The sequence below is a fragment of the Pimephales promelas genome, chromosome 25, assembly GCF_988280905.1.
Source record: "Pimephales promelas chromosome 25, fPimPro1.hap1.1, whole genome shotgun sequence".
NCBI lineage: Eukaryota > Metazoa > Chordata > Actinopteri > Cypriniformes > Leuciscidae > Pimephales > Pimephales promelas.
The window spans coordinates 18,394,962-18,409,788 of NC_142793.1; the positions used below are offsets into that span (position 1 = coordinate 18,394,962).

At 37.1% G+C, this 14,827-nt stretch overlaps 4 protein-coding genes across 6 annotated transcripts; 1 reads left to right on the plus strand and 3 right to left on the minus strand.

Moving 5' to 3' along the window:
• Nucleotides 1-2,045: 2,045 nt before the first annotated feature.
• lyrm5b (LYR motif containing 5b) lies at nucleotides 2,046-2,548 on the plus strand. Its single transcript, XM_039649041.2, is given in 2 exon segments — nucleotides 2,046-2,087; nucleotides 2,235-2,548. Coding segments are annotated over 2 exon segments (252 nt in total). The 3' UTR covers nucleotides 2,445-2,548.
• Nucleotides 2,549-2,583: 35 nt separating this feature from the next.
• LOC120460595 (uncharacterized) lies at nucleotides 2,584-7,814 on the minus strand. 2 transcript variants are annotated; one of them, XM_039648434.2, is made up of 11 exons: nucleotides 7,683-7,814; nucleotides 7,061-7,293; nucleotides 6,898-6,952; nucleotides 5,195-5,702; nucleotides 4,978-5,117; nucleotides 4,202-4,282; nucleotides 3,986-4,109; nucleotides 3,388-3,494; nucleotides 3,182-3,303; nucleotides 3,010-3,109; nucleotides 2,584-2,928 (listed from the first exon to the last, which is right to left on the minus strand). In XM_039648434.2, exons 2-11 carry the CDS (start codon nucleotides 7,234-7,236, stop codon nucleotides 2,866-2,868), a joined length of 1,476 nt encoding a protein of 491 aa, XP_039504368.2. In that variant the 5' UTR covers nucleotides 7,237-7,293; nucleotides 7,683-7,814; the 3' UTR covers nucleotides 2,584-2,865. The 2 variants fall into 2 exon arrangements, with proteins under 2 accessions (XP_039504368.2, XP_039504369.2); XM_039648435.2 differs by having other exon boundaries at nucleotides 7,061-7,183; nucleotides 7,683-7,812.
• A 548-nt stretch (nucleotides 7,815-8,362) lies between these two features.
• sycp3 (synaptonemal complex protein 3) lies at nucleotides 8,363-11,662 on the minus strand. 2 transcript variants are annotated; one of them, XM_039648441.2, is made up of 9 exons: nucleotides 11,479-11,662; nucleotides 11,011-11,147; nucleotides 10,729-10,810; nucleotides 10,610-10,644; nucleotides 10,412-10,529; nucleotides 10,230-10,329; nucleotides 9,088-9,186; nucleotides 8,882-8,986; nucleotides 8,363-8,603 (listed from the first exon to the last, which is right to left on the minus strand). In XM_039648441.2, exons 2-9 carry the CDS (start codon nucleotides 11,138-11,140, stop codon nucleotides 8,550-8,552), a joined length of 723 nt encoding a protein of 240 aa, XP_039504375.1. In that variant the 5' UTR covers nucleotides 11,141-11,147; nucleotides 11,479-11,662; the 3' UTR covers nucleotides 8,363-8,549. The 2 variants fall into 2 exon arrangements, with proteins under 2 accessions (XP_039504375.1, XP_039504376.1); XM_039648442.2 differs by lacking the exon at nucleotides 11,479-11,662 and having other exon boundaries at nucleotides 11,011-11,227.
• Nucleotides 11,663-11,778: 116 nt separating this feature from the next.
• actr6 (actin related protein 6) lies at nucleotides 11,779-14,803 on the minus strand. The gene is made up of 11 exons (XM_039648436.2): nucleotides 14,584-14,803; nucleotides 14,362-14,479; nucleotides 14,206-14,274; nucleotides 14,007-14,130; nucleotides 13,792-13,927; nucleotides 13,661-13,717; nucleotides 13,483-13,581; nucleotides 12,690-12,768; nucleotides 12,431-12,602; nucleotides 12,209-12,347; nucleotides 11,779-12,131 (listed from the first exon to the last, which is right to left on the minus strand). The coding sequence occupies exons 1-11, from the start codon at nucleotides 14,649-14,651 to the stop codon at nucleotides 12,002-12,004; spliced, it is 1,191 nt and encodes a 396-aa protein (XP_039504370.1). The 5' UTR covers nucleotides 14,652-14,803; the 3' UTR covers nucleotides 11,779-12,001.
• Nucleotides 14,804-14,827: the final 24 nt, after the last annotated feature.

The window sequence follows — 14,827 nt, forward strand, 5'->3', positions numbered from 1 at the left end:
TCAGGTTGGAATTTTGAGTTTCTCTGATTTCAATGCTTGTGATTTCAGCAGTTTTGTGAAGGCCTCTCCTGTTGTTATGTTTCAACACGCGCTTCCACCCCTGCTGGTAAAGCTGACTAACAGTAGATGGAGAGTATGCTCGGTAATCTATTGCTTTTCCTGCAGTTCCTGGACATCACTGTTGAATTTACTCTTGAATTTGAACCACTGAATTTGTGGAAGCAAATTTTCAAGGCGAAATAAAATGGACCCGAAAATTGCCTGTTGAATATTATAGGTTGTATTTTTAAACAGTTTGAAATTTTTGGAAGTGAAATATGAAAGGTGAATATGGATTATTGAATTTTTAATCATGAAAATGTGTTTGAAATGTTTTTAAATGAAACATTCACAGCTTAAATATTCAACCATGTTGAATTTCAGTCCATAAAAATGCATTCCTTAAAAATACAATGGATATAAATGCAAGCATGGTTGAAGGGATAGTTCACTTTGAAATTAATTTTTGATATGTTTTAGCTTACCTCAAGGGCATCCAAGATGTAGGTGTCTTTGTTTCCACAGTATTTTCAATTTTGACATTTTTCAGTCAAACAGTTGTTGTCTATCAGTCATACACTGGAGGCAAAGGGGGTCCACCAAAAAGCATGCACAGAGAAGTCAAAATTAAACATGATTTAATGACTCGTAAATCTAAGTAAACATTGATTGCCTAAGACAAGAAACGAGGGGTTTTTGTGAGAAAACGAACAGTATTTATATCGTTTTTACCTCGTGTAATCCAAGTGATCTGAATCAGTTGTTCAATGTCCAACTGAACTGAACTGAATCAGTTCAATGTTAAGCCGGACGTGATCGCATGCGTGTGATGTCACTCAATATTTACACGGAGATTTCAGAAGTTTTACCTTTTACTAAACATATTTAGATATACAGAAATCGTCTTCCATTGCAGTTTTCCGTATATCTAAATATGTTTAGTGAAAGGTAAAACTTCCGAATTCTCTGTATATCCAAAGAGTGACGTAGGCGCGCAATTTCCAGCGCATGCGCAGACCGAAGTGCCCGTGCCGTCAGATCATTTTATCATGGCTATGATTACAAGAGGTAAAAACGATATAAATACTGTTAGTTTTCTCACACAAACCGCTCGTTTCGTGTCTTAGGCCATCAATGTGTACTTACATGTACGAGTCATTAAATCATGTTTAATTTTGACTTCTCTGTGCATGCTCTTTGAGGTGAACCGATTGAGGACCCCCTTCACCTCCAGTGTATGACTGACAGACAACAACGGTTTGACCAAAAAATGTCAAAATTGAAAATGCTGTGGAAACAAAGACACCTACATCTTGGATCCCCTTGAGGTAAGCTAAAACATATCAAAAATTAATTTCAAAGTGAACTATCCCTTTAACACAATGCTTTTTTTCAATTGGTGCAATTCAACATTCATTTTGTTTCAAAAACATTTGACATTATTTTACTTCCATATTTTTACCTCTTATTAACAGCTATGTCTAACTGATCTGAATCAGATGTCCAACTGAACCGAACTGAACCGTGTCCATTGTCTAACGTTTCGCCGGAAGTGATCTCTCGCTATGTCACGCATTGTTTACACTGAGATTTTGGAAGTTTTACCTTTCACTAATCATATTAAGATATACGGGAAATCGCAATGGAAGACGATTTCGACATATCCAAATATGTTTAGTGAAAGGTAAAACTTCCTAAATCTCTGTGTAAACAATGCGTGATGTAGATGCACGAGAGATCACTTCGGGCGTAACGTTGGACACGGTTCAGTTCGATTGGACATGTGATTCAGATCAGTTCGACATAGCTGTTAACAGGAGGAAAAGTTATATAAATACTGTTCGTTTTCTCACACAAACCGCTCGTTTCGTGTCTTAGGCCATAATTGTGTATTTACATTCACGAGTCATTAAACCAATTTTGACTTTAATTTAATTTTTTTGTTTAATTTTGACTGTTTGTCAAAATTGTTTGTCAGCCAAACAACTTTTGTCTATATACACAGAATGCCCTCCAAAATATCTATAGACTCAAATGATTTAATTGTGGTAAAGTGTGACAACTAGCCCCGGTCTAGTCAAAGCCTTCCTTTATATTAAGAAAAGAAACATTAAAGTATTTCTACTGCCTGCAAACATCTGTGACTCCAGGCAGTAGAAAGTCATAATCCTGTCTTATGATTCTTCTGCTTGAAGTTGCTGTTTCTTGGATGGGGGTATCCGAAAGGAGCCGACTATTTCAGAGATAGACTGAGGGCCGCGTTTGCCAAGAATAAAGATGTGCGAGACCCAGACAAGATCAAAGAGCTCATCAGCCGAGGAGAATTTGTGGTGAAAGAGCTCGAAGCACTGTATTACCTCCGGAAGTAAAGAACTTTGAAGAAGCGATATTACAAAATGGAGTGAATAAAATCTCTTGCTACGCTTGTGCCTGTCATTTACATAAACAACAGAATAGCAATAGTATGACTGTAATAGCAACATGTATAATTTATTCACCCCAATTACATTACAAAAAATACCACTGTTACAATAAAAACAGGCAAAAATTTATAGAAATTTATTTTATTTGAAGAGCATAACAAATGTAAGTTTCGCTATTGCTAACAGTGTCGATTTGTTGCCACTGGTGTGATTTTCATATCTGTTATGTTTTAGAAGGATCTTTCTAATAAATCAGTTGCTTGGCGGTGCCTTATGCTGGTTCAAACACCAGAAAATAATACTCATTTAAAAAGCGTTAAATAACACTTAAATAAGACTAAAAGACAAACGGAGTCACATGACCAGCTGTGAGGTAGATACCGAGTCCTGAAGTTGTGCGCACTCAAGAAAAACCACCACTGATATCTGATATATCCGCTCTGCAGATGGGACAGGTGGCGTTTTCCTGTAAGAAAATAGGAAAAATTATTTGCAAAACATGACTTTGAAATGAATTATGGGATTGTGTCGTTAAAGCGAGCCAGACCTTTAGCCAGCGGTCGATGCATTTCACGTGGTAATCATGGAGACATGGAAGAATCCTGAGTCGTTCACCCGCCTTGTACTCGCTGAAACAGATCTGGCAACTGCAAAGAGAGTATGATTACAATATTGCATTATGGGAAATCTAATTTGTGGCATCCTGCTCTGTGACTTACTCTGTCTTTCCTGCGCTGTGTGCGGGATCGTAGGTTTTTATGGGCAGCCGTTCGATCTCGGCCTTAGTCAGAGTGTTCTTGGATACTACAGCACCTTGTTGCTCCTCGAACGCTAAGAGAGCCTTATAAAACAATGAAAAATATCAAAGAAGAGGAAGCACGCAATAATGAAGCATGGTATTTCTCTAAAGTAGCATAACTCAAACCTCATAATTATTCCCCTGGCTGTCATCAAACAAGTCCATTTGTGAGCGGGCGGCCGGTCTGCGCCGGGAATTTTGAGTTCTGCTGGTTTGCCGACGACCCTGTCTGCCTGTCCAATCCAAAATTAAATAAGACTAAATGTAAAATGTGTTCATATATAAACAAATATACATACATACGGTATATAAAAATATACTGACTTTTACGTGCTCATGATAAAGTATCGCGTGTATATTTTAATTTTTGCAAAGGTCCCTTTAGGGGGCTCCATACTAACATACGAAAATTCTTTTAAGATGCATAAAATGCATTTTATATACAGTAAATGCTGTTCTCTTGAATTTCCATTCAAAGAATCTGAAAAATCTATCTGGATTTCCACAAAAATATTACTCTTTTCAACATTAATCATATGAAATGTTTCTTGAGCAGCAAATCAGCATATTCAGATGATTTCTGAAGGATCATGTGACACTGAAGACTGGAGTAATGACTGCTGACTTTTTTTTTCTCAGTGTATATATAATACAAATTATTAAAATCTTTCATTCAAATGAAATCATCAAGACAGATATATCTGGATCATCTATGGTGACTTACGGGGTTGTTCTCCGAAGATGGCCTGCTGTAGCTCTGAAAGCTCAGTGTGTCCATGTGAGAACGAAGCCGAGTTCATCAATGAGGCCCAAGGAGAAATCCAGCCCAAGCCAACATACGGATCAACCTGCATGAAATCTGCATCACTTTCTGTTTGCTTACGATCACAGCACCGGCATTCAACGCTCGGAAGAAAAACAGCAATCCGAATAAACTGACCATGTGGTTGTGGCTGTTTCTACTTGGCGATCTGCTCTGTAGCCTCTGCTGCTCCATCCGCTCCTCCATATCAAACTGTTCCTGCACACACCAGAATAACAGAGTTAGTCGCTTCCCTGTTGTTGCTCGATAAGGACCAGCAGAGCGAGTCGCACCTGAAGTAGTGTTGCACGGTGCACCGATACATCAACTTTTGATGTATCAAAGGGCAAATCCGGAGATTTGTATCAATCCGGAGAGTCAGGACTTTTCCCGGTGGACCGGGAGTGTTTCGAGGCCGCGAGGGCCGGTCTGATATATAATTTGCAAGTTCTTAGCAACAACATCCGGCGGCCTGTACACAATAGTCTCCGCAGCGGCGATAGATTTAAGCGCGCCCACTCCAAGTAAAGATGGTACGTGACTGCGTGAGCCGCAAAAAAAAAAAAAGAGCGCTCCGCTTGATTTAAAAAACAACAGATTTTAGCAATAGATCACTTATTTAATAGCAAACTAAATGAATTATCTGCTAGTTGGAGATGTTTTATTTAATTTTGTATTAGGTGTACAAGTTTCCCCCCAACTTTCATAGATTACAATCAGAGCATGTGCATGTTTGTCAGTGATTTAATTATTTTCGGTTATTTAATATTTAAAGAGCACAGACCAACACAAAAGAGGTGCATGTGAAACGCCTTGTAAGAAATACTTTCCTTTTCAGGAAAAGTATCGAAAATGCAATTCTTGACTTGGTATCGGTATCTAAACAATAATTTTGGTATCGTGACAACACTAACCTGAAGGCTTTTGGCATACGCCTCATCCTCAGCCATCTGAACGGAGCGGACTATATCATCATCAGCATCATCCTCTATGATGACAATATCATCAGGTATCGGACATACAGGTGAACTTGCTGGTCCTTGCATTCTCTTTGCTATAAACAAACAGAAAGACTCATTATAGAAAGGATGATGAGGAATATCCAAACGTTTGGATCCTGGTTAACTGTACCTGCATCCAGCAGTAAAGCTTCATCCTCAGTGGCGAGTAAAGGGAAGTGTGCTGTTTTACTTTTAGAGGCTTTAGATCTGGTCTTGCTATAGATACTCTTTTTGGACCTGTGTTCCCTTCCATTGCTTTTGTTTAGTGTCTTTTGCATAGAGGTGTGACCGGTCACTAGCAGCTCGTTTAAATATGTTGGATCACTAGTTTGATCTGATGCACATGTGGAAGACCCAGCGGAGGACGAAGGCTTGCAAGATGCAGAAACATGTGAGGCAGAGGACGTTGCTGGACGTGGAGATTCTAACCACGTGAAATCAGAGTGTAAAACAGACGAGGCCGTTACAAATCCATTTGCTCCCGGCGTAATGCTGGAGTGTCCGTACAGAGCACTTGCATTTGAGTCCTCCAGTCTGCGCCGCTTCATTGTTCTTATGGAGGCTGGAGTGGTGCTGAGGTATCCTGGGACGTGCTCTCTTCTTTCCCATTTTTTCTCATCCAAACAGGACGAAGTCACCTACAATTAAAAACAACATTTTAATCAGGCATAAAAACATTTATAAATATAATTGAAAAATTTTAATATTCTGAATAAAATACTAGAATTCTAAAATGGCACACTTCTCTAAACTGCATAGTAATTTTTTCCCCATTATTTTGTATTTTTTATTCTATTGTTTTTTTATTAATAATTTTTATTTTATTGTTTTTTTTATTAATAATTTTGATTTTATTGTTTAAGTATATTTCTGTTTTGCATTTTTATATAATACATAAAATGGTTCTTTTGCCATTTCATATCACTTCAGATGTTTTTATAGCAGAGGTGGAGAGTAACAAAGTACATTTACTGTACATAAGTACACTTTTTGAGTATTTGTACATTATTTGATAATGATTTTATCTGGAAACTTTTTACTTTAACTTCACTTCATATGAAAGACAAATATCGCACGTTTTACTCCTTGGGAAGTAGGAACGTCAGTCAGGGGATGTTTTTGGTTGCATTTTTATTAGAAATTACGGTCCGGTTTATGTCAGAACCCGACTGATGTTGGTTTCTGAAGTTAAAACGATTTTCATTTTCAACCACAATACAACGTCTTTCCAACGTTGGAGATCAATGTCAATCTGACGTTGGATTCTGACATCAACCTGATTTTCATTTTCAATGTTGGGTTTGGTCTTCTAAATGCAAATTTTGTAATTGTTTTGGAGCACACTAACTTATAGATAACAGTGTGGCTAACATATTCACACTCAAAGCCAAAAAACTTGAAATAGGCCACTATTTGAGGGAACAGCCATTTAAGTGTCCGAAACCATTGTGGACATTATTGAGTGCACTTATTCAACCCCACACTACTGGAACTTTGTTCTAGAAATAAATTTGATATTGATATGAGGATAGGAATAGGCTATATTCAGAGGCATAAAGTACTGTAAGTATTACATATAACAATATAAAATAATAATAAAACTCGGTCTTTACTACTTTTACTTGTAACGGAGTAATATCAAGCATGCTGGGATACAGTATTCTCTGTCACACACTGCACATTTTAGCAAATGTAGTAGGACATCTGATACTGGTATGCATAAAGAAAATGGTATACCTTGCCTTGCGTACTGCATACATTCTACAGAAATTAGTATTTAATTAGAAATTAGTAGAGTAGCATGGCAATGTGAACTAGCCCTTTTTCTCTTACCACACTTTTGTCGTCATCTTTTTGAGAGTGTCGTTTTCCTCTGTGAATCATTGGGCTGTAAAATTAAATAGTTTGCTCTCGTTAATAAGATTTGACGACTTGTCTATTACATGCCAAAGATACAAATAATTTATATTAATATGACATTAACAAATGATGTTACCTCGGGGTCTCGGGAACAAAACTGGAGGAGAATTCATGCCCAGGGTCTTCAAACAGGTATTCGCTGTCATTCAACAGACAAGCGTTGTTCAGGGAGTCCGGAGTGTCTGGCTCCATCCGGGGACTGTACAAAGGACAACCGGCCTCTGAGTCTGAGCTGTTCTGTAGGTTATCCATCACTTTCGAATATGGCTTAAAGGCTTTGTACTTTGGCTACAGCTAACAAGTTGTGTGCTGTTGAGTGTATGAAGAGATGAAACAAGACATGAAGAAACATAAAAAGCCTCTTAAAACGCACCAAGACCATGACGCTTTGTAATTATGCCCCTTTTAAATGCAAACCTTTTACATTTAATAATATCATACTGACAAGCAAAACAGTACAGTTCTTTGTTAGTGAATTAGTTATTCATTATATCCACTGACAGGAATTCGCGGTCCCCCGGGTGTGAAAAACAACAGTACCGAGGAGTTCAACTGAACTGCGGCGAAGCAGTCGGTTGGATTCGACGTTAACCGAAGCTGGTAACCGTGTAACAAGCAAAACAGTAAGGTAGTACGGCCATAGTTTACGAAAACTCCACTGGTTTATTATAGAATTGAAATATGTTAACTTTACTCACCATCTTTACAAATCATACCACTGTGAAAAACAAAAATCTTCGCTTAGATACCGCGTCGCCGATCAGGGAAGTCACAATGGAAAACACCGCCATAGAGCTTTGGGGCTATCTTCCGGTGACGCCACTTCCGGCACATGGATAGATGTATTTAAAGCGATTTAAAGGAAACTTATATTTTTTTCTTACGCTCACGTAAAGAAAATACATGGCTCTGAAAAAAAAACTTTTCCCTTACTCAGGACATATTGAGGACACAAAATCAGTTGAGTTTGCCTCTGTTGCAATTTGTTCTAGGTTGACCCCCCATTTTGGCTTAAAATGACTGGACAACAAATGTCAAGCACGTTTAGCGTCGATTTTTGATCCTGATACATATATATATATATAGTATCAGGATCAAAAATATTGCTCGTCCTGCACGACGCATAATTTTGTCCAATCAAACACTCTCTATAATGAGAATATCCCACCATCTAATGCAGTAACCTACAAGCAAGCAGTAATAATAATAATAATAATAATATGTGTGCCTGTGATGTAACAAGCCAATGGGCCATTTTAAAAAAGGGAAAGCTCTTTCACATGTCCCACCCAAACCATTCTGTTTCAATAGAAAATTCCTCAACACGGGAAGGAAAACTTTAATCTTGACACTTGATTAAAAAAATACACAAGCATCTATTTGGATAATTTTATATAATACAACAGGAGTACAATTGTTTATTAAAATGAAAAAAGTTATGTAAAAAGAAAAAACAGAGATAACATATAAACTCATCTTCATTAAAAGAAACCTTCCTTTTAGAACACAAGGTTAAGTCATCCACACCACATTTGTGTTGATGTCATTAGAACAGAAAGATGTTTTTAGAACAGCATGGACTGGAGGGATTTCCGAACTGTGGCCATCTCCTGCTGTTGCTGTAATAATCAAATAAAAACATTGTTCATTCATGTTAAATACATTTTCATTGTTTTGAAATTCATTCTTACATTGAACTGAATCTGCTATTTATGTAAAAATAAAAATATGTTTTATGAACAATTTACAAAAAATCCTTCTTGTTTCTCCTGGTCTGGTTTAGTTACTTTGGTGATGTAGCATTAATTACATTACACTGAAAGACTATTTAAAGCAGCCATGTTTAATATTCAGAGTCTAAACTCTGTTGTGTGAAATCTTTTTGTGAAGCACTCACAGTGTCCATCATGATCTTCTTCTGCAGAAGAGCCATCTCCTTTCTAAGCTCCATCTGGGTGCCCTGCAGGAAGGCTTCGTGGCTTTTTTCCATCTCCTCCATGTTCTGCACAGAAATTAAAGACCTCCCTCGGTCAGCCAAATGATGAAAAATAAAGTCTTGGTTGATTTACAAAAAATAATTCAAGTGATGATTGCATCAGTAACCTTTACAAACTGCTCATACAGGTCTTTGATGGTTTTCATTTTTTGGTTTTGCACAACCCTTGCTTGCTGGAAGAGCTTCTGCTGCTGGCGAAACAAATTCTGTGAAAACAGAAATTAGGAAGTTCAAAGGCAAAGTGAGAGACGTTCACATCAAATATCTCTAAATGGCTGCTAGATATCCCAAAAAGAGGTATTATATTTTTTTCACGAGACCCTTAATCCTACAATTAACATTTCCCTTAGTGGGATGTTGTGACCCAAAATGATATCTTGCAACTTTTAAAACTTCTTGGCTTCATCTTTATGACTCTTACTTACAGCTGGTCCAAGACTTCTGGGGGTCCTTAGCAAAACTTTGTCTGGGGGCCCTTGTCAGAGCATTCATAAAAACCCCAAATGACCCCAAACCCCTTAATCTATTCTTTCAGAGCAGTTTCACTGTCAACCAACAGTGAGTTAAAACGTTAAGTAAAGCCTAGTTCACACTACATGATTTTAAAATGTCAGGCTGAACTGTGCAGTTCACACTACATGACTTGCTCTCTGTGAAATCAGGAGTGTTCAAGTTGTTGAGGTGTTCACACCACACGACACAACGTGACTGATCCGCAACAGGAGGTAACGCACTACGCGAGTTGACAACAACTCTGTCACCCAACGATTCTATCTTGTCTACAAACCACATTTTGTCACGAAAAATCACACGACAAAACGAACCGGAAATGACGCGAAACAGCACGCGTGGCAATACCCAGCGAAGAAGAAAACGAAGAACACAACACGTGAATATGGACGTTAGACAGAAACTAGTGCTGCAAACTGTTTGCGCTATGATTTGCTCTGAGAAAAAATGCAAAAAATAAAAAATAAGATTTACCCGGTGAACTCAACCCATGCCATGCTCTGATTGGCCGTAGCTCATGACATCACTGAGGTTGAATATATTTCTCTAATTTACTGAAAGCCTTTGTTTTTTTATCACTTTTATGATATAGCCTTTGAAATTTAGATGTAAAACGTTTTAGGAAAAAAAACACTGGCGCCTAAGGTTTAAAGGAAAAGAACGGAAAGCACAGCCCTAAATCATTCTTGAGAGCAAGGGGGCGTCCTATGCACATAAAGAGGACCTGCACTGCTCTTACATTTAGTTTCTCCTCCTGCTCCTCAGATTTCTGAACATCAGTCTCCCACTGCTGAAGCACAGACAGCACCTGCTGAGAATAATCTTGTGTCAGCTTCTGCCTGCAAAAAAAATCAACATGAACATCAGAATGAATGTGAATAAAGAAGAATGTGTCATTTTCCAAACAGTGCTTTCATTTACCTCTGATTCTGCTGGGATTTCCACATCTGCTCCAGTTTCAGAGTGCTGCCTTTTAAGGAGTTTTTAGTGAGAACCTCCAAGCGTTTCCTTTTGGTCTGCATGGCCTTGCTGATGTCCGCTAAATGGCAGTTCAGTCATGTTTTTAAGTATTAAACAGTATTTCAAAGCAGACTATCTGCAGTTGTTGACGTCACTTACCACCGAATCTTTCCAGCATACTTTGAACCTCATTCCTGAGATAAAGGACAGCAAATGATTTTTAGATCCAGAGAAAGGCTTCATAACTTTGGCTAGGTTTATATATCCTGCTGACTTACCCCACACCAGGATGTACTAGTTCATCGTCATCAAACGCATCTGCAGATCTTTTCTTGGTCATCTTGTCAATGATTGGAGTTTCTAATACATCAGAACAACATAAAACATACTTCACAACTATATAATTTGCTTCCTCTCTCCCTATACATATAAATTATATAGACATTTAATTACGATATAATTAATATTATATAATTAATTACCATGGTAAAACCTTTTCACTTATTTCTCTCTCTTTTCTGTTCATTTACTTTATTTAGTAATAAAATACACGGACACACCATCTCTCGTATCATCCTCAGATCCGCTTCCTTTCTTTTCCTCCAGATCTTTGAAGTCAAACGTTTTCAGGTCTGTGGAGCTGTCAGTGTGTTTGGTCTTCTTGTTTTGTTTTCTCCCTGAAGCCGCCATTATCTCACTGTATTAAGAGTAACTTAGCAGCTATTTATCAATAGACTGATGATCTATTCAAATACAAACCCGCACATGCTAAGTTAATCAATTAAAAAAATAGCAATGAGCTTATTAGCTCTAACGTGATATCGTTCATAATGAAAGCATTGTATATGTAAAAAAACAACACTGTGTATGTAAAAAAAAATTAGGTATAAGGTATAATATGTTATATAAAACAATTTGTATTTACAACAGCTAAAAAAAACATTTTATGTAACGTTACGTTAAGGTTAAGTTATCTCTGCAAGATTCTGCTACACAGAATCATAGCTGCTAACGGTAAGTTAACTTACCTGACGAGTGTGTGATTAATCAATCACTCCAGCCTAAAAAACTATCCAAAATGTAATTACTTTCACCGATGTATGATATTATTCTAACTATTTAGAGAAAAATATGTAATTGTTTTAATGTTTAGTCGACGGTTTTATCCGCGTCTCTGAAGTGATTTTTCGCGCGGAATGTATTTTGAGCGCGAGAGAGGATGACTGCGCGCAGCTCACGTGACGCACTGCCTGACTAGTGAAATCATAGGTCTTTAGCAGAAACTATTAGTCATATAAAAATTAGGAATGGATTTTCTTACCAAAACACTGAGTAAAAAAAGTATTTTTATTTTACAGCATTTTAATACAAAAAGAAATGTCTTGTAAAAAAGAGAAACCAATACAAAATTATCACATTCAAAGTCAAAAGACCTGTTGACATGAGTAATGTAGAGTGTAATGTACAGTTGCCAATGTACAGCTTAGTTTTCACACAAAAACATATGTGCAGTGTTCAAATGTTTACACCAAAAGATAATTCATATGCAGGTCAGATATCAAACTTCTCTTCACATACATAATGTCCATTTTCTTCATAATCGTCTCGTGTTACCACCATCTCTTCAAAGTCAGGATTTTCAGCTAATAACTTCCCTCCTTCCCATGGGTAGCAAATAGGGCTGCAAACAGAAGTGAAATATTCAGTAAAGAATAACTAGACAAAATTCTCAATTTTTTCAGAACTCTCAAAACATACTTCTGTGGCAGAACGACAGAAACTTCATATTCTACAGGAGCGAGTGCACGGACTTCTTTGTAAACCCGATCTCTGAATCCAGGGAACAATGTGTTGCCGCCAGTAAGAACAATGTTCTTATAGAAGTGGGATTGCATCTCTGGACATAAAAAGTAAGAGTATATTAGAATACGTTTAAATGAAATAACATTTTAAATACATCTAATGCCACATGAAATATACCTTCCGGCATGTTGTTAATGGAGTTCACCAAAGCTTCAGGTATGCCCATCTCCTGAATGCCGATGTCGGAGGGGTGAAAGAGCATCTCTGGGACTGCAAACCTCTCATTGGTGAGCCGCAAAATCTGCTCCCCTGTCTTATATTTCCCAGTAAAATTCATCTCCTCTCGAGGCTGCAGCACAAAGACAAAAAAATGCTCTATTAGTAAAAGACAAAGTGTACTGTGTTTTATTTTCTCATAGTATGCCAAATGGTTTACCTTGCAAAATCCCTTTTTGATAGAGCTGAAATCTGGCAGCACATAGTCTTTCATGACCATATTATCTTCTCCTTTAAATCTGTTAAATCCCCAAAATTATTTATATTATATATACAGTACTTTTCAAAATTTTTGTGGTCAAAATGAATGTCCATCAAAAAATGAAAATTCTGTCATTGATTACTCACCCTCATGTCATTCCAAACTTGTAAGACCTTTGTTGATGAAATCAGAGGGATTTCTGTCCCTCTATTGACCGCTGCGCAAATACCACTTTAAAGCTTCAAAAAGTTCATAAAGAGATTAAAACTAAATCATTTGAATTAAATGGTTTAGACCAAATTTTCAAAAGAGACTATCGTTTTATGTGATGACCAGATTGTTTTTATGCTTTTATTCCCATTTGAACATTGATCAGCGAACATAAACAGAAGCTGCTTAAAGCTCCATGACTATCAATGGAGGGACAGAAATCTTTCAGATTTCATCAAAAATATTGTAATTTTTGTTTTACGGGTTTGGAACGACATGAGGGTGAGTAATAATTACTGACAGAATCTTTATTTTTGGATGAACTTACCTTTTAATGTTATTGAAAAAGGTCTATTATGCTCACTAAGGCTATATTTAATTGATAAAAAATAGAGTAAAAACAGTAGTATTATTACAATTTAAATAGTCTCCTATTTAAATGTATTGTAAAATGTAATGTATTCCATTGATCAAAGCGGAAGCAATTTGCTAATGAAATAAATTGCTAATTTGTATACGAATCAAGTTGATGCAAACTTACTGTGCAATCTCCATGTCCTTGTAGAAGTCTTGAGACACATAACACACATCCTCCTTGACCTGATTGATCACATGGGTCTCATCCATCACATGCAGCTGCCTTTAAGACAAAGATGGACACAAGCTCAAGGTGTAAGAAACACCAAAGAATAACTTTACTCAAATGTTGGCAAGTGTACCTGTATGAAATGGTCTCCTTCAAATGGTTGGTGAGCAGCTTTCCTCCTACATTTATTCTAGGAATGGCACAGAGACTTATGAAATGTTCAGCGTTTATGTAACTTATATGGCTAATAACTGAGCAGCTCACCTGCAGATGCCCTCTTTCATTTTTCTTCCCCTGCAATAAGGAATGATGTGTGTGAAGGAGAATCCACTGTCCACCACAATGCAACACAACTCAGAGTTTTTCTCATGGAAGTATCGATGAGCACTCAATGATCCAGCTTTAAAAACAAAAAAGATGTTCGGATTTCTCATAAATAAATAATCGAAGTAGGCTGCACCCTAGTACACTAAACGTACCATTGATTCTGAGGGCTGACTGGAATTGATATTCTTCGAATAAAATCTCATTCATGGATTCTTGAATTGAGGTGAAGTTGAAGTACGGTTCAGTTATCACAATGTTGGTATCAGCAAAGTCCACCTGCAAATATGTTGTGTACATGCTCATTATCTCAAAGTGTACATTTATGAAATATGTTTGTAAACATTCAAGTACCTTAAACATCTCCTTTCCAAACAGATGATCCCACACTTTACGCTGAACATCCCAGTTCACAAGATAACCCTAATATTGATGCAGACGAGATGAAGTAAGACACAATTTGCTTTATATAGAACGTAGATAAGTTTAGAATTCATTTTGAGGCAATACCTTTTGAAACGGGAGGATGTAGAAGAGTCCGGACGGGTCTTTGATTTCATCCAGCTGATTGGCAGTGAAAGTTTTCAACCTGGACGTCTTCGAACGGAATTGGCAATTTGGGATAACACTAATAAAAAAAAAAAGACTCGGTATTTAGCTCAACATAATTACCCAATACTATAATACGTTTTCAATAACAAGGAAAAGCATAATAAAAACACTGTAAGTTACCTGACTTTCTCATGACTGTAACCGATTTTGGCAAAGTACGCACCATTATCCAGTACGAGCGTTGACATTTTTACATCTCAATTTTTCAAACGTACTGGTTTAAATCACAAGATGAGGGAGCATTAAGGTACAGACTATGAATCAAACTTAATTTAATTGAGTGATCAAAATAAACATTGAATCTGCTAAAAGATCATACCGCTCTATCTATCAATGGGCGTCTTATTCTATATTTCAGATGCAA

Coding starts and splice junctions, on each gene's coding strand:
- actr6 (XM_039648436.2), bottom strand. CDS start 14,651: ATGTCAACGCTCGTACTGGATAATGGTGCGTACTTTGCCAAAATCGGT. Junction 14,131..14,205: donor TTGGAAAGGAGATGTTTAAG/GTACTTGAATGT, acceptor ACATATTTGCAG/GTGGACTTTGCTGATACCAA. Junction 13,582..13,660: donor AAGGAGACCATTTCATACAG/GTACACTTGCCA, acceptor TTTGTCTTAAAG/GCAGCTGCATGTGATGGATG.
- LOC120460595 (XM_039648434.2), bottom strand. CDS start 7,236: ATGGATAACCTACAGAACAGCTCAGACTCAGAGGCCGGTTGTCCTTTG. Junction 5,118..5,194: donor AGCTTTACTGCTGGATGCAG/GTACAGTTAACC, acceptor GTTTGTTTATAG/CAAAGAGAATGCAAGGACCA. Junction 3,110..3,181: donor CACAGCGCAGGAAAGACAGA/GTAAGTCACAGA, acceptor CTCTCTTTGCAG/TTGCCAGATCTGTTTCAGCG.
- sycp3 (XM_039648441.2), bottom strand. CDS start 11,140: ATGGCGGCTTCAGGGAGAAAACAAAACAAGAAGACCAAACACACTGAC. Junction 10,530..10,609: donor TATGCTGGAAAGATTCGGTG/GTAAGTGACGTC, acceptor ACTGCCATTTAG/CGGACATCAGCAAGGCCATG. Junction 8,987..9,087: donor TGTATGAGCAGTTTGTAAAG/GTTACTGATGCA, acceptor ATTTCTGTGCAG/AACATGGAGGAGATGGAAAA.